This window comes from Mus pahari, chromosome 22, assembly GCF_900095145.1.
Source record: "Mus pahari chromosome 22, PAHARI_EIJ_v1.1, whole genome shotgun sequence".
NCBI classification, from domain to species: Eukaryota; Metazoa; Chordata; class Mammalia; order Rodentia; family Muridae; genus Mus; species Mus pahari.
Window position 1 is genome coordinate 50073096 of NC_034611.1, and position 17911 is coordinate 50091006.

At 43.7% G+C, this 17911-nt stretch overlaps 2 protein-coding genes across 7 annotated transcripts in view; one reads left to right on the forward strand and one right to left on the reverse strand.

The window, feature by feature from the left end:
* The window catches only part of Trmt10b (tRNA methyltransferase 10B), a 22460-nt gene extending 7116 nt beyond the window's left edge, over positions 1–15344 (forward strand). For 2 of the 6 annotated variants that reach the window (XM_029533321.1, XM_029533322.1), the window contains exons 2-10: positions 1352–1441; positions 1980–2211; positions 2799–2913; positions 6078–6202; positions 7709–7861; positions 9960–10038; positions 10576–10643; positions 14101–14224; positions 14802–15344. In XM_029533321.1, coding sequence (XP_029389181.1) covers positions 2008–2211; positions 2799–2913; positions 6078–6202; positions 7709–7861; positions 9960–10038; positions 10576–10643; positions 14101–14224; positions 14802–14908 — 975 coding nt within the window. In that variant the 5' untranslated portion in view covers positions 1352–1441; positions 1980–2007 and the 3' untranslated portion in view covers positions 14909–15344. Of the gene's footprint in view, positions 1–1351; positions 1442–1979; positions 2212–2798; positions 2914–6077; positions 6203–7708; positions 7862–9959; positions 10039–10575; positions 10644–14100; positions 14225–14801 lie in introns of those variants that run through there. The other 4 variants (XM_029533323.1, XM_029533324.1, XM_029533325.1 and 1 more) reach the window with 3 other exon arrangements.
* A 1042-nt stretch (positions 15345–16386) lies between these two features.
* Exosc3 (exosome component 3) overlaps positions 16387–17911 on the reverse strand; it is a 4857-nt gene continuing 3332 nt past the window's right edge. Inside the window, exons 3-4 of the mRNA XM_021222310.2 lie at positions 17404–17555; positions 16387–16809 (exon numbers count right to left, since the gene is read on the reverse strand). Of these exons, the coding sequence (XP_021077969.1) occupies positions 16608–16809; positions 17404–17555 (354 nt within the window). The 3' untranslated portion in view covers positions 16387–16607. The remainder of the gene's footprint in view (positions 16810–17403; positions 17556–17911) is intronic.

Consider the following 17911-nt stretch of genomic DNA (forward strand, 5'->3'; position numbering starts at 1 on the left):
CCACGCCCGGCCAGCCTGCTCTCTTATAGAATCCAAGACTAGCAGCCCAGAGATGGTCCCACCCACAAGGGGCCTCTCCCCCTTGATCACTAATTGAGGAAATGCCCCACAGCTGGATCTCATGGAGGCATTTTCCCAACTAAAGCTCCTTTCTCTGTGATAACTCTAGCTGTGTCAAGTTGACACATAACTAACCAGTACAATTACTTAATAAAATCAATATTCTAACGTGGTTGTCTGGACCCAGTTGGGTAGCCCTCTCACCCTGTCACATGGCTGTTAGCTCTCTATCCTCTTTCTCCCAAGCTGATCTTCCTGCTTCCTGACCATGGTGAGTCAAAAAAACAAAACAAAACAACAACAACAACAAAAAAACGACTCTTGCCTCTTGCCTGGGAAGCTTTAAGTCCTGCCTCTGTCTCACTGCCCAGCCACTGCCCGCTGGCAACTCTGTCTCACTCCCCAGCCATTGGCCGCTGGCAACTTTATCTCACCAGTCAAAGCCAGCAAGGGGCGGGGACCCTCAGTGTCTTACAGGCAGGCAACATGCCAGTTTCCACGTAATTAACACAAATAGTGTCAGAACCAATCCATGACAACTCCCAACCAGTGTAAGGAATCCAGTGCTCTCTCACGGCCTCTGCATGCCCTGCACACACATGCAGAAACCTACACTCAGCATACACATATGCACATAATTTTTAAAAATAAAATATTTAATGTTAAAATTGCTAATTGAATTTTGGGTTGGGATTAGGACAGACTTTCTGACAATTCCTGAAATACATACTTCTGCCATGTTGTACCACATTTATGCAAAGTGGCATTCTCAGCTTTGACAATTACAGTGCTAAAATACCCACCAACTCTGAGAACACTGCAACAGTCTATCCGACAGTATCCGGGATTCAGCCAAGATTTAATTCTTTATTGTGAAAATAAACAAGCTCACCCTTCTCATTAGAATGCAAATGTGCTCTCGTCTTCATGAATGGTAAAGATATTTGTATACCAAAGCATTGTTTTAGAATGAATGTCTTTGTGTTTTATTATCAGTTGTTTGATGTGTGTGTGTGTGTGTGTGTGTGTGTGTGTGTACTCTATACCTAGACCTGCATAACATTTCCTGGGTGAGAGCCAGCAGGATGTCATAGGAAGGCTAGGCGCTTGCTTACAGCCCAAGCCTGATAACCTGATTTCTGTCCATGTAAAGGGAAGAGAGAGCTGACTCTACTCGGGTTTTCTTTGATTTTCACACGCATTCTGTACGTTTATACCCCTACCACCTATGCACACACATCATGGCACACATACAATAATAAATAATTAAGGACATTTAAATTTGTTCTAGAGTGAAAAAGGGGTTACAAGTAGAAATTGTTTAAGAAGCCCTGAACTAGCAGAGCAAGATGGTGAACACTTACTTGGTCCCGACACTCTGGTGAGTCTCTGTGAGTTCTTGGCCAGTTTGCACACGCACCACTGGCGTCTCTGTTTTGGAGTTTGAACACCTCGGTTACAATGCTTCTCACATTTTTTTGAGCCTCTGGCCTGGACAGGATAGTGCACATCCTCAGGGCTTCCTCTTGTACTGGCTCAGATACAGAGTCAATTTGAGGCTTGACAAGAGGTTCTGACCTGCCACCAGAACTCCAGAAATCTACCACACTTTTTTTTTTTTTTACTGGTTCAGGACCTTGTATGTAGTAGATGCTTAAGAAATATTTGCTAAAGGACTGATTTGCAAGTAAGCTGGCACACTGCTTTCCAAAGAGCACAGTAACAGCTTGGCTTCTGTGGGCACTGAGCGTTTGGAGGTGTCTGGTCCTTGTCCTCTGAGAGGTGTTCGGCTTCTTTCCTGCTGAAGTGTCTCTCTGGAATACTCTCCAGCATGCTCTCCGTGGTTCAGTCGTTCTGGGTCAGTATGGCACCCCTGCCCCTCACTAACATACCAGCACTACCTGTCTTCTGGTTGTAAGGAATCAGCTGTGTAAGTGACGTCAGCGCATGGACTGTAAGTCGGAAGAGAGCGCCCAGAGAGCAGACTCACAGGCCTTTCAGGAACCGGAAGGCCCCCCAGAGGCCGGAGGTGAAGATGGGCTCTCTGAAAGCTTCCAGCTTCTGCAGATGGATGTGGAGTATGAGTACCCAGAGGAGACCAGCCCAGCAAACAGTGCCACATGGAACTCAGTAGGTGCCGCGTGGAGCTCGGTAGGTCCTGCGAGCTTGCTGTCATGACTGTCTCGGAGTTCTCTGCTCTAAGGGTTGATCCAGGAGCTGAGAATGAATTCTATGTATTTTCATTCCCTTGGATTACAGTTTCATCTTCAATTGAGTCATAAGAATATAAATAAAATTTTAAAAGAAACATTGATATGGCTCAAAAAGGATGAGGGACTCTAAACTCTGTTTTTAAGATTCTGTCCCAAATGAGATTTCTGTAATCTTGGGATGGTGGAGTGAGGGTGGTGTTCTCTCTAATTATAACTTAGATAGGGATAATATTCAGAGAGAACTCTTGCCTTACATACTCAAGGCACTGAGTCAGATCCCGAGCAATGCACACAGTTATAATAATTCTGTACTGTTCACGGTGAATATCCACCAGTGAAAATAAAATAGCAAGCGATCATAGTGGTAAAATTAAAAATAAACACAAGCCAGTAGCAGGCTTGTTTTTAAGGAAAAACCTTTCCCTCTCTAATTTTATATATAAATGAAAAAAGGTGACCGGTGTTCATTTTCCTTTCTGGTGCTCATGAAGTTCTCAAACAATTTTGTTTTCTGGATAATGGAAGAAAAATGTGCAAAGAAAACAGAGACACTGGGAAAGGATAGTCTCCTCAAAGAAGAGCAAAAGGAAGCAGGAAAGAGAACGAAGGAAAGCCAAGCGGGCAGAAGACCCTGGTAAGGGTGAGCATGGTCACAGGTGTAAGGTCATGGCTTTCAGCAAACTTGTTCTGTTGCTGAGAGAATAGGAACTATTACTCAGTTCCTCTGCAAATCAGTGGACCAGTGTGAACTTAGAGGTTGCTTTTAAAGTAGAAGCTGCCAGGTGTGGTGGCGCACACCTTTAGTCCCAGCACTTGGGAGGCAGAGGCAGGAAGATTTTTGAGTTCAAGGCCAGCCTGGTCTACAGAGTGAGTTCCAGGACAGCCAGGTCTACACAGAGAAATCCTGTCTCGAAAAAATAAATAAATAAATAAATAAATAAATAAATAAATAAATAAATAAATAAAATAAAGTAGAAGCTAAGTGAGCATTTGCATCTGTAAACTTGGAAGCAGAAAGGATGACGCCAGCAGTAGCGCATACTCATTCATACTCTGTGCTAGCTTAAAATCATGCATTGAGTCCCTCAGGACTGCTACGTACTAAGATTATCCCCTTTTTGTAGAAGAGATTAGATAATATGCTCAGAATAACTCAGCTTACAAATGAACAAACAAGTGAATTTAGCACACTCTCTAAGCCAGAGCCTATGCTCCCCACCAAAAGTAAAAGAGAAATTCTTCTGCACATAAAACCCCATGGGTTGTACAAAAAGAGCTATTCTAATAAGTCTAGAAAGGACACTGGACGCAAAATTCGTATTTTGAAAGCTGGCTTTTGGCCAGGCGTGGTGGACACGCCTTTGATCCCAGCACTCAGGAGTCAGAGTCAGGCGGATCTCTGTGAGTTTCAGGCCAGCCTAGTCTTAGGGTGAGTTCTAAGACAGCCAGGGCTACACAGAGAAACCTGTCTCAGAAAAACGAAAACAAGCGAGAGGAGAGAGAGAGACAGACAGACAGACAGACACACAGACTGATTACCATTCCCCTCCCTCTTCCTCCTCCTGCCCTCCTATGTAAACCCACCCCATGTCTGTCTCATTAGAAAACAAACAGGCTTCTAAGAGACAGTAATAATAAAATATAAGAAAATAAAATATAGTAAGATAAAACAAAAACTGTCACATTGGGATGGACAGGAGAAACAAACAGAAGGAGAAGAGCCCAAGAGAAGGCACAGAATCAGAGACCCACACAGGCATCCCGTAAACATGCTGGACTGGAGCTCTAATGTGTGGGCAGAGGACCCGGTGCAGACCCACGCAGGCCCTGTGCCTGCAGCCTCAGACTCCGTAGGAGCATTGATCTCGTTGATTCAGAAGGCCTTGTTTTCTTGGTGCCATCCCTCTGGCTCTTAAACTCTTTCCACATCCTCTTTGGAAGGGTCCCTGAAGCCCTGAGGGGAGGAATTTGGTGGAGACATCCCATTCAGGGATGAGTGTTGCGAGGTCTCTCACTCTCTGCATGTCTGACTGTGGGTCTCTGTATGTGTTCCCGTCTCTGATGGCTGAGTCAGATAGCTATGAGTCTAGCAGAATGTCATTAGGAGTCATTGCTATATAGTTTTTGTTTTTGTTTTAGACCAGTAGTATTTTACCCTAGGTCCTTGGGCTATCTAGTCTCTGGCTCTTGGTCACCCAAGCAGTGTCAGGTATGGATTTCATCTTGTGGCATGGGCCTTAAGTCAACTCAGATATTGGCTGGTTATCCTGTAAGCTTTGTGCCTCCATTGCCCTCGCATACCTTACAGTCAGGATAGCAGTGTATACCCAGCTTGTGCCTGGCATGGCGTTTATGTTACTCTTTGGTGGTGTGCAGACTTCTTTCCTGTGCCAAAGGCATTGGAATATAAAGGCTCTGTGTAGGCACCAGTCCAACCTCTTCAGGTTCCGTGAGTTGTGTAGGTTTTGTCTTCAGCACTGGGGCCTTGCTGTCTGTTTGTGGAAAGCAACCTATAGCCTTGGCCACAGCCTGGGTTGTTTGGAGGTTCCCATGAGACCCCTTTGACCAGCAACTTAGATGTAACCTAACCCCAGTACTGGAGGCTTCATTTGGTGACAAGAGATGAACAGATGGGACTCTGTCTCCCCATTATTTTGATCACCTTCATATATGTATACATTTCAGGAAGCTTCTACTCTATTAGGTGTGTGTACTTACCCCGCAGATGGCCTTAATTCCAGCTGTCTCTCCCTGTTTTCCCCTTTCATAGTTCTCTCTCCTCCCCACTTGATCCTCCTGTTCCTGCAACCCCCATCCATTCATATCTGTTCCATTTCTCTTACCTAACAAGATCTATTTGTACACCCTAGTTTCTTACTCTATACATAACTTATGTGGTTCCGTGCATTGTAGTTTGGTTATCATTGACTTAATAGCTAATATCCATATCATAAGCAAATACATAACATATTTGTATTTCTGGGTCTGGGATACCTCACTTAGGATGATTTTTTTTCTAATACTATGCATTTATCTGAAATTTTCATGATGTCGTTTTTGGGATTTTGTTTTGTTTGTTTTTGTTTTGTTTTATCTGGCTGGATAATACTCTATTTGTGTAAATGTATCAAATTTCTTTATCCATTCTTCTGATGTTAGGTTGTTTCTGGTTTCTAGGATTATGAGTAAAGCAGCAATGAACATGGTTGAGCAAGTTTCTCTGTGATAGGTCGAAGCATCCTTTGGGTATATGCCCAAGAGTGGTATAGCTGGATCTTGAGGTAGATCGTTTCCCATCTTCCTGGGAAACTGCCAGGCTGATTTACACAATGGTTGTACAAGTTTGCACTCCCACCAGCAATAGAAGAGTGTTCCTCTTGCTCCACATCCTTGCCAGCATGAGCTGTCCCTTGTGTTATTGATCTTAGACTCTCTGATGAGTGTAAGATGAAATCTCATAGTGTTTTCATTTCCCTCGTGGCTAAGGATGTTGAGCATTTCTTTGTTTCTCAGGCCTTTGAGTTTCCTCTATTGAGGATTCTCAGTTTAGATCTGTGCCCCATTTTTAATTGGATTATTTGATTTCTTGATACCTAGTTTTTAAATTTTTTTCATGTACTTTAGATATTAGTTCTCTATCTGATGTGTAGTTGGTAAAAAAAAAAATCTTCTCCCGTGCAGTGGCCACAGCTTTGTCCTTTGCTGCACAGAAGCCCCTCAGTGTCATGAAATCCCATTTACTAGTTGTTGATCTTAGAGCCTGTGCTAGCCCATTCTTAATCCTCTCTGGTATTTCTGTCGCAGGCACCTGCCCACAGCACAGCAAACGTTTTTTGAAAGCCTTAACCAAAGAGAAACTTTTGGAAGCCAAACACTCAGGACCAAGACTATGTATTGACTTGAGCATGACCCAGCACATGTCAAAGAAGGTAGAGCGTCCAGAGGCCAAGGGAGGCATGGAAGGGTGCAGGCTGGCCAGGCAGGAGACCATCGCCAGCTTCTGTGGGCTACAAGTGTCTGGTTTTCTAGCCTCCTGACTTCCACAGGTTGTTGGAAAGGAACACGGGTTCTGTGATTTAGTTTGCAGTTTGCCTTCTCTTTCGAGCCTCCTATTCAGGCTATGATGTTCTCAGTCTAGATGGAACCTTGCCGATTCTCCAGACACCAAATCTCTGTCCTTCTGCTTGGAAGAGAAATATTAGCCTGGCAACCTATTGTAGGGAGGGCTCCTGGTGGGAGATCCTCTTGCTGTGTTTATATTTTAGTCATCTCTCAATATTCCCTTTGGTGAAGAAGGATTTATCCCTGAGGGTTCTGGAGAGGGCTGAACACATGCATACGATTCTGGGCAGATGAAATTGACAGCCGTCTCTCTCCTTGGCTCATGGGCTCACAGCCCAGCGGGGAGGATGTGACACGATACACAAAGCCACATGGATTATATTTGGAAAGAGAGAACAGTGGGCTAGCTTTGTCTTATTGAGGATGAGATATCCCCTGGGTCCCACAGGACCATACAGTTGGCTTGTTTGGATGATCCCTTGGGCTGCTGGTACCAGGTAGGAGCAAGCAGGCACTGCGCCTCATTCACTTGATGGAAAAGGCTTTTAGCTAGGGGCACTTGTTTCATCTGGAAAGGCAGAGGTGGGGCATGGGGGCTTGATTTTGGTTTTTGAGATCCTCTCAGTTGTACTAGAAGTCAGACCAGCACATAATACTGGGCCTTATTGTGAGGCCTTAAGCCATAGCTAACCTTATTCCAGATGTCACTGTTACATGTGCTGATATTACACATTTCTTAGAGAAACTAGGCAGGAAGTGGTGGTGCATGCCTTTAATCCCAGTTCTGCTGGGGCAGAGGCAGCAGCCATAAAAATCAAAGAGTAAACAAGGGAGTCTCTCCTTATATTAACCCGAGAGCAGATTAAATCAAAGCCAAAGTCTTGTAGGCCTTTTCTTCAGTATAGCACAAATCAAACTAAACTATGAAAAAAACTTTCTAGGATTAAGAAGGAAAGTTAGAACTTCCAATATTGTAATATCTCTTAAAGTTAGGGTGATGGTGCCGAATGTACCGAATGGTCACGGAAGTGTCACTGTTCTATTGACCTCTTTAATAATTTAAACACTGAGCAGTGTCCTACAGGAGAACTGGTATAAAAGCAGAGGACATCTTTCCAGATACCATGGGCAGAGTCAGGGGAGGAGGAACTCTCGGTTTTTGCTCTTAGAGGCATCGTCTTAACCTTGGTCTGTCTGCGTTATGTCATGGAGCATAGCACTTCTGCACGTGCTCGCTCCTGAGTGAAAGGAGCCAGGCTAGACCTCAAGAGTCTTGTGGGGCAGCAACCAGGGAGTGACCACTGTGTGACCATCTGCTGCTAGGGCTGGAATGCTTCCATGCCAAAGGCTCAGTTGTCCTTGTTGCTTTACAGGAATTGAGTAGGTTGGCGGGACAGATTCGAAGGTTATATGGTTCAAACAGAAAAGCCAGCAGGCCCTTTTGGATCTGCCTTACTGGATTCTCAACTGCCAGCCCCCTCTATGAGGAATGTCTGAGGATGAATGATGGATTTTCTGCTTACTTGGTAAGAATCCTCTAGCATGTTCCATAAGTTATCGAAGTGTGCTTCTGTCCTAATCAAAAGGTTTTACTTTTTCATTCTTTGTCATACAGCTGGATCTCCACCTATGGCTTCCACATCCATACATTTAGCTGCATCCTTATCACATCTATCTATTCTGTTATTTAGTGTGTGTGTGTGTGTGTGTGTGTGTGTGTGTGTGTGTGTGTGCACAGCGGTAAGAGCTGGTTCTCTCCACCACATGGGTCCTGGGAGAAGACTCAGCTCGGGCTTCAGAGCAGCTGTCTTTACCCACTGAGCTGTCTCACCACTGGCTCATCTGTAGCTTTTAAAATATTTTGATGAACTAAAGAGATGGCTCCAAGCTTAAGAGCACTGGCCCCTCTTCCAGAGGTCCTGAGTTCAATTCCCAGCAACCACATGGTGGCTCACTACCATCTGTACTGGGATCTGGTGCCCTCTTCTGGCCTGCAGGTGTACACTCAGACAGAACGCTGTATACATAAATATTCTGAAAACAAATTGCACCTGTAGTGACATATAGACACTTTTTTTTTTTTTGTCATTTATTCCCTCTGCAACACACTATAGCTGGGTGTGGTAGCTCATGCCTGTAATCCCAGAACTTGGGAACCTAATGCAGGGCTGTCACAAGTTTGAGGCTGGCCTGAACTACATAGTGAGTCCTAAGCTATTGTGAGACCTGTCTCAAAAACAAGAGGAAACTAAACTACAGTGTAAGAACTATTTATTGTATTAGGCATTATAGTAATCTAATCTAGAGGTGATTTATTTTATTTTATTTTATTTTTGGTTTTTTGAGACAGGATTTCTCTGTATAGCTCTGGCTGTCCTGGAACTCACTTTGTAGACTATGCTGGCCTCGAACTCAGTAATCCACCTGCCTCTGCCTCCCGAGTGCTGGGATTAAAGGCGTTCGCCACCATGCCCGGTGATTTCTTTAGTGATCATGTCAAGTCTTCAGGAACATATAACTTAAATGTTGGCATTGGTATTTTATATAAAGGACTTGAAGATGCTTAGATTTTAGTGTCTATGGGACCCGCTGGAAACCAGTCCCCACCCATGCTGCAGGGCAACTGTAATTAATGTCTGTGTAGAAATGGTGTCTTTTCACTGTGGCAATCTTAAAAAGTTTCAGAATCTTTCATTAGTTCTTATTATATTTTTTCTCATTCTTGCCCTTCATTGCCAAACTAATATTCCCACTGTCTAGAACCACATTTCTTTTTTTTTTTTTTTTTTGGTTTTTCGAGACAGGGTTTCTCTGTATAGCCCTGGCTGTCCTGGAACTCACTTGGTAGACCAGGCTGGCCTCGAACTCAGAAATCCGCCTGCCTCTGCCTCCCAAGTGCTGGGATTAAAGGCTAGAACCACATTTCATAACCTGTCTAGTTCCTACCAAACCATATTCTCTAGTAATATTTTTGGAACACAGCAGTGGAGAGGTGGGAAATGTGATTGTTAGAGGAACAGAAAGGACACTTTCAGAGTAGTGTCTTTTGGGAAGAAGTCCGCCACTTTCCACCCTTTGCTGGGGATCTTGTAAAGGTAACAGGAGGTACGCAAGTGAGAATCCAGGTCTGTTTCCAAGGAATGGCATTAAAACTGCCCCTCTGTGCTGCTGTGTGGCTGGGACTGAGTTACCGAAGCCTTCCCTGGGGAAGCCACAGAGGCCATAGGCGTGAGAGATGTGCTGTGTGGGGCTGCACAGCCAGCTGTCTCCTGTTACTGCTTCAGCAGCCTATCCCTGCCGTTCTGAGGCGATCTCCTTTCTGTGTCAGTCGCCTCTCTTTCCGGCTCACTAGGAAGCCACCTCTCCTGCTGATGCTCCCTCACCTTAGTCCTGGTGTATGCTCCCTGTCCCTCTGGGGCCCCTGCCACTCTCTGTCTCACTTCTGTGGTTTATATGCCTGCACTTGTCTGTCTGTCTCAACTAAGCACTTCTCAAGAAGCCCGCAGACCAGCAGCTTCCCGGCGCAGCCGGTGCTATGCTGCCGGGTAACGGGCAACTGGTACTGAATTGTGCGTGATGCAGTTTTAACCGCATTCGCTTGTGCACTTATCTTTATGTTTCCAGCTGGATGTGACAGAAGAAGACTGCTTTAGCGTTTTTCCTCTGGAAACCCTTGTGTACCTGACTCCTGACTCGGAACACCGTGAGTCCTGCCCTCCCCCTGGGGGTTCACCAGAGCTTTGTCCCTGGTCTTTTGTTACATTTTCCCCTGTGGTACATCTGTTCTCACTCCATCTAAGAGACTGTGGGAAGAAGCACTGGGGATGAGCTGCCCTCTCCTGTGGGCAGATAGCCAGTGCCACAGAGATGGACTCTGCCAGTTTCCTGGGCAGCTTTGGTCAGGATGTTAGTTATATAGATCCTTTCCCCAGACCATCCTCTGTTGCTCTTCCTAGTGTTAGGTCGGCCATGCTCCTCTCAGATTCATCTCACATTTCTCCTACATCTGACTTTGTTTCCCGTCTAACCCAGTGCTGCTTTGTGCACAGCACCTGCGGGTTTTTTTTGTTTTTGTTTTTGTTTTTTTTGTTTTGTTTTTTGTTTTTTCAGATCTGCCAGCAGGCTTTTAAGTTGTGTTGTATTTGTTGTGTTACTATTGTTGATTTCTTTCCTTTTGCTTTCTCTGGATTTAGAAATTATAAAACAAAGTTGATCTCGGTGGCTTTCATTTTTCCATTAGCCCTTGAAGACATTGATCAGAGCACAGTTTATGTTATTGGTGGACTTGTAGATGAGAGCATTCAGAAGGTAAGTGGACATTTTAGCCTCCCCTCCCCACCCCCCTTTATTTTATTTTCTAGACTGGGTTTCTTTACATAGTCTTGGCTGTCCTGGAACTTGCTCTGTAGACCAGGCAGTCCTTAAACTCACAGAGATCCACCTGCCTCTGCCTCCTACCTTGGATTAAAGGGGTTCACCAACAACTTCCAGCTGTTTTATACCAATTATAGTAGAAGCATTTGCCCTGTTGTTAATTTCCCCAGCAGGCCTAGCTGCTGTGTGGGAACAAGAAGAGCTCGTCCATGGGTGCCCCTCCTGCCTGGAGGTCAGCAGGCCTGACTGACAGGAGCAGAGTTGGAAGTCAGTAGTCAGGCCTGGTGATTCCTGCACAGACTTCCTTCCACTGTCTCCCCTCTTTCTCTGCCACCATGACTCTGCTCTTGGCTCCGAATTTTCCCACAGCTCTGTGTTTTCTGTGAGAGATTGGTTGGCTTCTTGTGGGCTTTCTCGCTGGTGTAAGTCATACTCCAAGACCTCAAATTCAGTAGGGTCGTCCAGGCTTCGTTTTTAGATTTGTTTTATGTTTTACATATAGGGCTGTTTTGCTCACATGCATGTTTGTGTACCATGTGCATGCCTGCTCAGAAGAGGGCATCAGAGCCCCTGGAATTAGAGTTACAGATGGTTGTTAGCCACCTGTGGGGACTGGGAATAGAACCCAGGTCCTCTGTAAAGAACAAATGCTCTTAGCTACTGAACCATCTTTTCAACTTCTTCAGGATTCTTTTTTGAATTGAAGTTTCACTGGAATAATTAAGCTGGTACTTAAAGTTTTAAACTTTGTTTTTATTATATAAATATTAATTTCCTTTGCTTACACTAATTAACATTTATTACATAGTTTTTAAGTTGAATAGTGATACAGTAGTTACATTTGCAAAAAGAAATGTAGTGAGAAGTAAGTGTCCTTCCTACCCTATACCCCTCGGTCCTCAAAGCATCATGGTCCGTTTTCTCAGGCATGTTTGTTGGTCTCTCTGACATGTGTTTATGATGTATTAGAAATATTTCATGTGTGAGACACACATATACAAAGCACATGTTTGATATAGATGGCAGCTCAATCTATCATTTAATAGTAGTTTTAGAACAACTAAATGCTAGATTGAGCTCCCATTGGTGTTAAACATGTGCTTAGTTTTAGTACAATTAAATGTGTGGATCTAAGTGTTCCATGGCGTCATAGCAGTAATCCTTTGTGGCTGGGGGTCTCCTGCAGAAGCCTGCTATTAGGGATTAGAAAGTCACTGTTGTTGTTCACAGTGTACTCCTGATTCAGGCAGCTGATTACGTGAAGACATATACCACGATCTGCTTCTATTACATAAATATTGTATTCCATAATAATATATATATACATAATAGAAGATTCTATTATATAATTAAACATGCAGAGCAGATTACCAAGGCAAGATCACTCCAGTACAGTGAAGCCAGTTTTGGTTTCCATCATCTCCAAGCTTCACGAGGCTGAGCATCACCAGGAGTGACACTCTGGGACTCCTGGTGTGACACACTTTCCTACACTTGATCTTAGCCAAAAGGCCGTGAAGCGATGTGACACGCTTTCCTGTCAAGTATTTTTGCTCATGATTTGAAATTTTCGAATGTAATCACAAGGAAACAAGAAGTCCAGGACAGGTCATTCTGCAAGACAACAGAATTTTCAAAAATCCACTGTAATAGAAACTAAACCAAACCAGGGAGAGGAGGGTTGTCTTCAAGGGCTCATGGGGGCTCAAAATGATTCTGACGCAGCCTCCCCGGTAGACAGGACCACACACGTCACTGCATTTAACTGTGTTTTATTTTGTTACCCTTTGGGTCCTACAGTCCTTCCTCTCCTCTTCCACGGGATTCTCCAAGCTCTGCCTAATATTGGGCTGTGGGTCTCTGCATCTGTTTCCATCAGTTGCTGGATGAAGCCTCTCAGATGACCAATGTATGATTATAGCAGAATATCATTAGGAATCATTTCGTTGATTTTCTTTTTTATTTGCCATTTGTGTTTGGTTCTGTTTTGGGTCTCTGTGCTATCTAGCCTCTGGCTCCTGACCCTCTGGGCAGTGTCAGAGGTGGACTCCCCTCTCGTGGCATGGGTTTCAAGTTGGACCAGACATTGGTTGGCCACTCCCACAATTTCTGTGCTGCCTTTACCCTACTGCATCTTGTAGGCAGGACAGATTGTAGGTTGAAGGTTTTGTGGCTGGGTTGGTGTCCCAGTCTCCCCATTGGAATTCTCACTTGGTTCCAGGAGATGGCCAGTTCAGGCTCTGTTTTCCCCATTGGTAGGAGTCTTAGTTGGGGTCACCCTTGTATCCTGGGAGTTTCCATTGCCCTAGGTTGCTGGTTCCTCCCAGAGATGCACCTCCCAAATTCCAGTTGTCTCTCCCAGTACTCTCTCCCTCACCACACCTGATTCTTCCTGTTCCAATCCTCACCCTTCACCCCATTCAATCCCTTCTCCCTACCCACTGGCAGTGTCTGTTCTGTCTCCTCTTCGCAGTAAGATTCATTCATCTGCCCTTGAGCCCTCCTTGTTACTTAGCTACTCTGGGTCTGTGGATTGTAGCATTGTTTTACTGTACTTTATAGCTAATAGCCACTTATAAGCGAGTACATACCATGTCTGTCTTTCTGGGGCTGGGTTACCTCACCCCGCATGATCTTTTCTAGTTCCATCCACTTGTCTGAAAATTTCATGACATCATTGTTTTTAATAGCTGAGTAATACTCCATCGTGTAAATGTGCCACATTGTCTTTATCCATTCTTCAACTGAGGAACATCTAGGTTGTTTCCAGTATCTAGCCAAATAACTACTATGAGCTATTATAAGTTTCTATGAACATAATTGAACAAGGGTCCTTGTGGTGCAGCGAAGTGTCTTTGGGTATATGCCCAGGAATGGTCTAGCTGGCTCTTAAGGTAGATCAATTCTCAGTCTTCCAAGAAATCATCATATAGGGCTGGAGAGATGGCTCAGTGGTTAAGATCACTGACTGCTCTTCCAAAGGTCCTGAGTTCAAATCCCAGCAACCACATAGTGGCTCACAACCGTCCATAACGAGATCTGATGCCCTCTTCTGGTATGTCTGAAAAGAGCTACAGTGTACTTACATATAGTAAATAAATACATCTTTAAAAAAAAAAAAAAGAAAAAAAATCACCATATTGATTTCCAAAGTGGCTGCAGCTTTTTGCACTCCCACCAGCAATGGAGGAGCATTCATCCTCTCGCTGCACATCTTCAATAGTATGAGCTGTCATTTGTGTCCTTGATCTTAGCCATTCTGACAAGTATAAGGTTTCTATGAACTCAAAGTAGCAACATGTGGGAATTTTTGAGACTGGCAGCCCCTATTACAATGAATACAATGAAAATAATACGTGTAATTTTTATAATAAGAAAATTTGATTTACAGAAGGTGACATTTCAAAAAGCCCGAGACTACTCTGTCAAGACAGCCCGCTTGCCAATCCAGGAATACATGATCAGGCGCCAGAATGAGAAAAACTACCATTCAGAAATACTGGCCATCAACCAAGGTACACTCAGCCCGACCGAACGTGCTTCTCCTTACAGGCCTTTACTGTCCCTTTGTCTTGGACGGGCTCTGTGTTCTCTGTATAAGCAAAGACCATTTGATAGCTTACACTGCTGCTTTAAGTGTAGTAAGTACCCTTGACTCAGTTTCCTGTCACGCCTGGACTCTCCTGCATGCACTTGCTGGCAGCCATTCTGCCTGGCCATTGAGAGTTCCCTCGTTTTGTTTTCCTTCCTAGATAAGTGTCCCTTTGCCTAGAATACCGACACCTACCTTCATTGGCCAGTATCTTTGCTCTCTAGGCGTCAGCTCAGGAGCATCTTAGCTGCCTTTCCTCCCACTGCAGGCTGTCAGGCCCCTTGTTGGTATTCCCATGGTGCTGTTCCTCCATTGCAGTCGTCCACTCACAAGTGTTCAGTGTAAGTAGGGCTGTGTCCTTGCCCTGTTCTTCCCGTGATCTACCATTACACGTGACTCAGGACAGCTGGGCAGTGAAGACATCCCACAGCACCCTTTTCCACATTAGTCCTTCACTAGTCTCCTCCTGAACAGTCACCAACATGTTTACCTTCTGACAGTGTTCGATATCCTGTCTACTTACTTTGAAACTCGTAACTGGCCTGAAGCACTGAAGAAAGGAGTTTCTCCAGGAAAAGGCTACATTCTTCAGAATTCAGCGGAATGATGAGCAGCCTAAGATTCCCGCTGCAGGGAGTAAGGTGCCAGAGGTGTCTTGACCAAAGGACCAGGCAAAGTGTGGCAATGGCACACACTTGCCTCTACATGCTAGCTCGGATCTTTGAAAGCCATTAGTGGTAAGGTCCACATTTTATGCTATGTCACCCACAATGCCTGGCTCACTGAAAATGCCCTGATAAAACATATTATGGTTAAAGAAAACGTTTGTGTTAAGGAATTGCCAAAATACATGTCATTCCGGGTGTTAATTCATGCTTTGTACATTCATGTTTGTGAAAGGTCTACTTTTAAAGATGTTTAAATGATTGTCTTAACTTTTCATTTAACTTACATAAAATTATTTTTGTCACCTGAAATGTGCTGATTTTCACCAGCTCAAGACATATGCTGCAATAAACTTTGCTGTGCTAGCCCCGCCTGGCCTGCCCTACTTTAGAGTACTTTGTTCTTTCCTGTGGCTCTCACCCTGTTCTTCTGATTATGGTCATGGAGGGCTCCTCTCTTATAATCTGTATAAATAGCTTTGTGCAGCCTTGAGCTTAGACAAGCCAAGTACTCTGTACAAATATATACCCCAGGTTAATAAAAACAAAAATTATTGATTAAATCCAACATAAAGCAGCCACAAGATTGCTGCATTCTGACACACAAGCATACTAATCCACCTTCTGTGTTACTCTTATTGCAAAATAGGCAAGGCCTCAAGGGAAGCCCTTTAAAGGGACTGGCCACATAGGCTTCAGGGGTCCATAACTCATTCTCAGAGGTCAGAATGAACCGAGAACCACTCTAGTCTTACCACCTGCCAGCCTACACTTTTACATATGGAGGTTTTACCATAACATAAATAGCACAGAATCTTCCCTCCAACTCTAAACTCTCCTCTTTATCCAAAATCTGAGCACATAGTTTTTTTTTTAAGATTGTGGGAATTGTGTTAGATAACGTTTAGCCAGACTTGGATCAGAAATCTTCACCATACTATAAGAAAAAAAAAATTGAATATATATAAATACTATATTATGAAGTGAAATATTTGTAATTAGAGTTTTTTATAATAGCCATGAAAGAAATGTATCCTGTTGGAACTAGACAGAGTATACGTTACAACATCTGGTAACTCCAATTTGAAAAACATAAATACACGTACAATGGTTAAGCCTTAGGCCATGTTATAGTCTGTGCCTCAGTATCTTTGAGTGTTTTCTGCAGTTACCAGGAATGAGAATTCCTGGTAATTGTGTGAAACACTTGGGACAATACTTTTTACACAGTAAGCCCATAAGTGTGAGCTACTGTGTACTCTTCCACTGGCTTCTGGGATTACAGATGAGTTTGTTCTTTGCTTCATTAATGTGTTCAACATTCCCTCTGGCAAAGAAGGCTTACAAGTATAACCAGAAAACAGGTTTAGTGTTGCATTCCAGCTCATTATAGAAGCTGTACTGGAGAACTACAAATATAGACACTACCAACAAAGTTTATTATATAAAAAGTTTTTATAATTTTCTCATCTATACATGATTGACAACCAATTAACTCTTACAAAAATATTTCATTCAATTCTAGTAAAATAATATGCATCTTCTAAAGATCTGCCAGGAAGAAATTCACCTGGAAAAGAAAAAAAAAGATTTCCCCAGGAAACTCAGTCTTGACTAAAATATCCATTAAGGAAATTTATGTCAACTCTCTGCCAATCTGGTAAAGATCTGTTTTCTTTGCTCTGTTGTCATGTGTTCACAAGCTTCTAAGACATTTGCCAAAATTAACGTCTGCTGAATGGTCTTAGCCTTGACCCATATTCTTCCATTCATTCCAAACACAATCTCCAACGGATAGAGTTTTCCCAGTTCTTGCACAATTTCACAATCTGGAGCTAGTAGCCTGTTAGGAAAAATGAAAGAAAATGAAATTTAATCAAGTGGTAGTATATGATCTGGCTCTCCTAAACAAGATTCCTTTTCTGGAATTCCTTTTCTGAGTAGTTCTCTGTGACTATTCAAAGCCTGATCAGCATCATTCCCAAAACAAGACTTGATGTCTCTGCCCCTTTTATTGCACACACCTCCCCCCACCATGCTTCTGTATTTGGAGAGGAAGTCTAGCTAGGTCACGTAAACCAAGTCTCAGATTTGTAGGTCTGAGAACTCTCCTGCCTTCCCAAGTAGCTGGGACTGAAGGAATGTGCCACCGTGCCCAGCTCAGTGCCCCTTTCATGGTAGGTTGGTCACACTTCAATAATTGCCCCCATTTTTACAAATATATGTGCAGCACAGATTTGACTCAGTGGCTTATTTTTATAAAGGGTACACAAACTTAGAAGATAGGGTAGACAGGGCAGGGAGGTGGGGAAGGAACCTGGAAGGAGTTACAGAGAAGAATGGGGAGCAAGTATAACCAACAAAATACCATTATGAAATTCTCAGAGTAAACAGGTCATTAAAGAAGACAGGGCAGTTAAGAAGCAACATAACTTACTTTCTAATTAAGCCCAATGTCACTTTGAAGAGCAGACCATCCTGCCCAATCACACCCATTCCATTGGCGCGGCCACAGCTGTCAATACAGACCATCTCTGGTTCCATGTCTTTATTAGCGACCACACACTGGCCATAGATGAGATCTCCAACCTGTAAGATTAAAACAAAAGTTCATTTCCCTTCATCCAGACATCCACAGCTGCTGCTGCTGATTCTGTTCCATGGGCAAGAATGCCAGCGACCCACATTTGTCACACTAAGGGACTGATGATCCTCAGAATTCAGCCCTCCCTTCACACACATGAAACCCTCCAACCAGGAACCATTTCAAGGCCTATGAACAGCCTTCAAGACTGCACTGTACAACTTACATGTAGTTTAATCTCACCTTCTATCTACTTAACATATATAAAATTCAGTTCTTGAATGGTTCAGCTGCTCAGCAGCCACAAGTAACTAGTGGCAACTGCACCAGTCAGCGCAGATATAAAAAAAAGGGGGGGGGG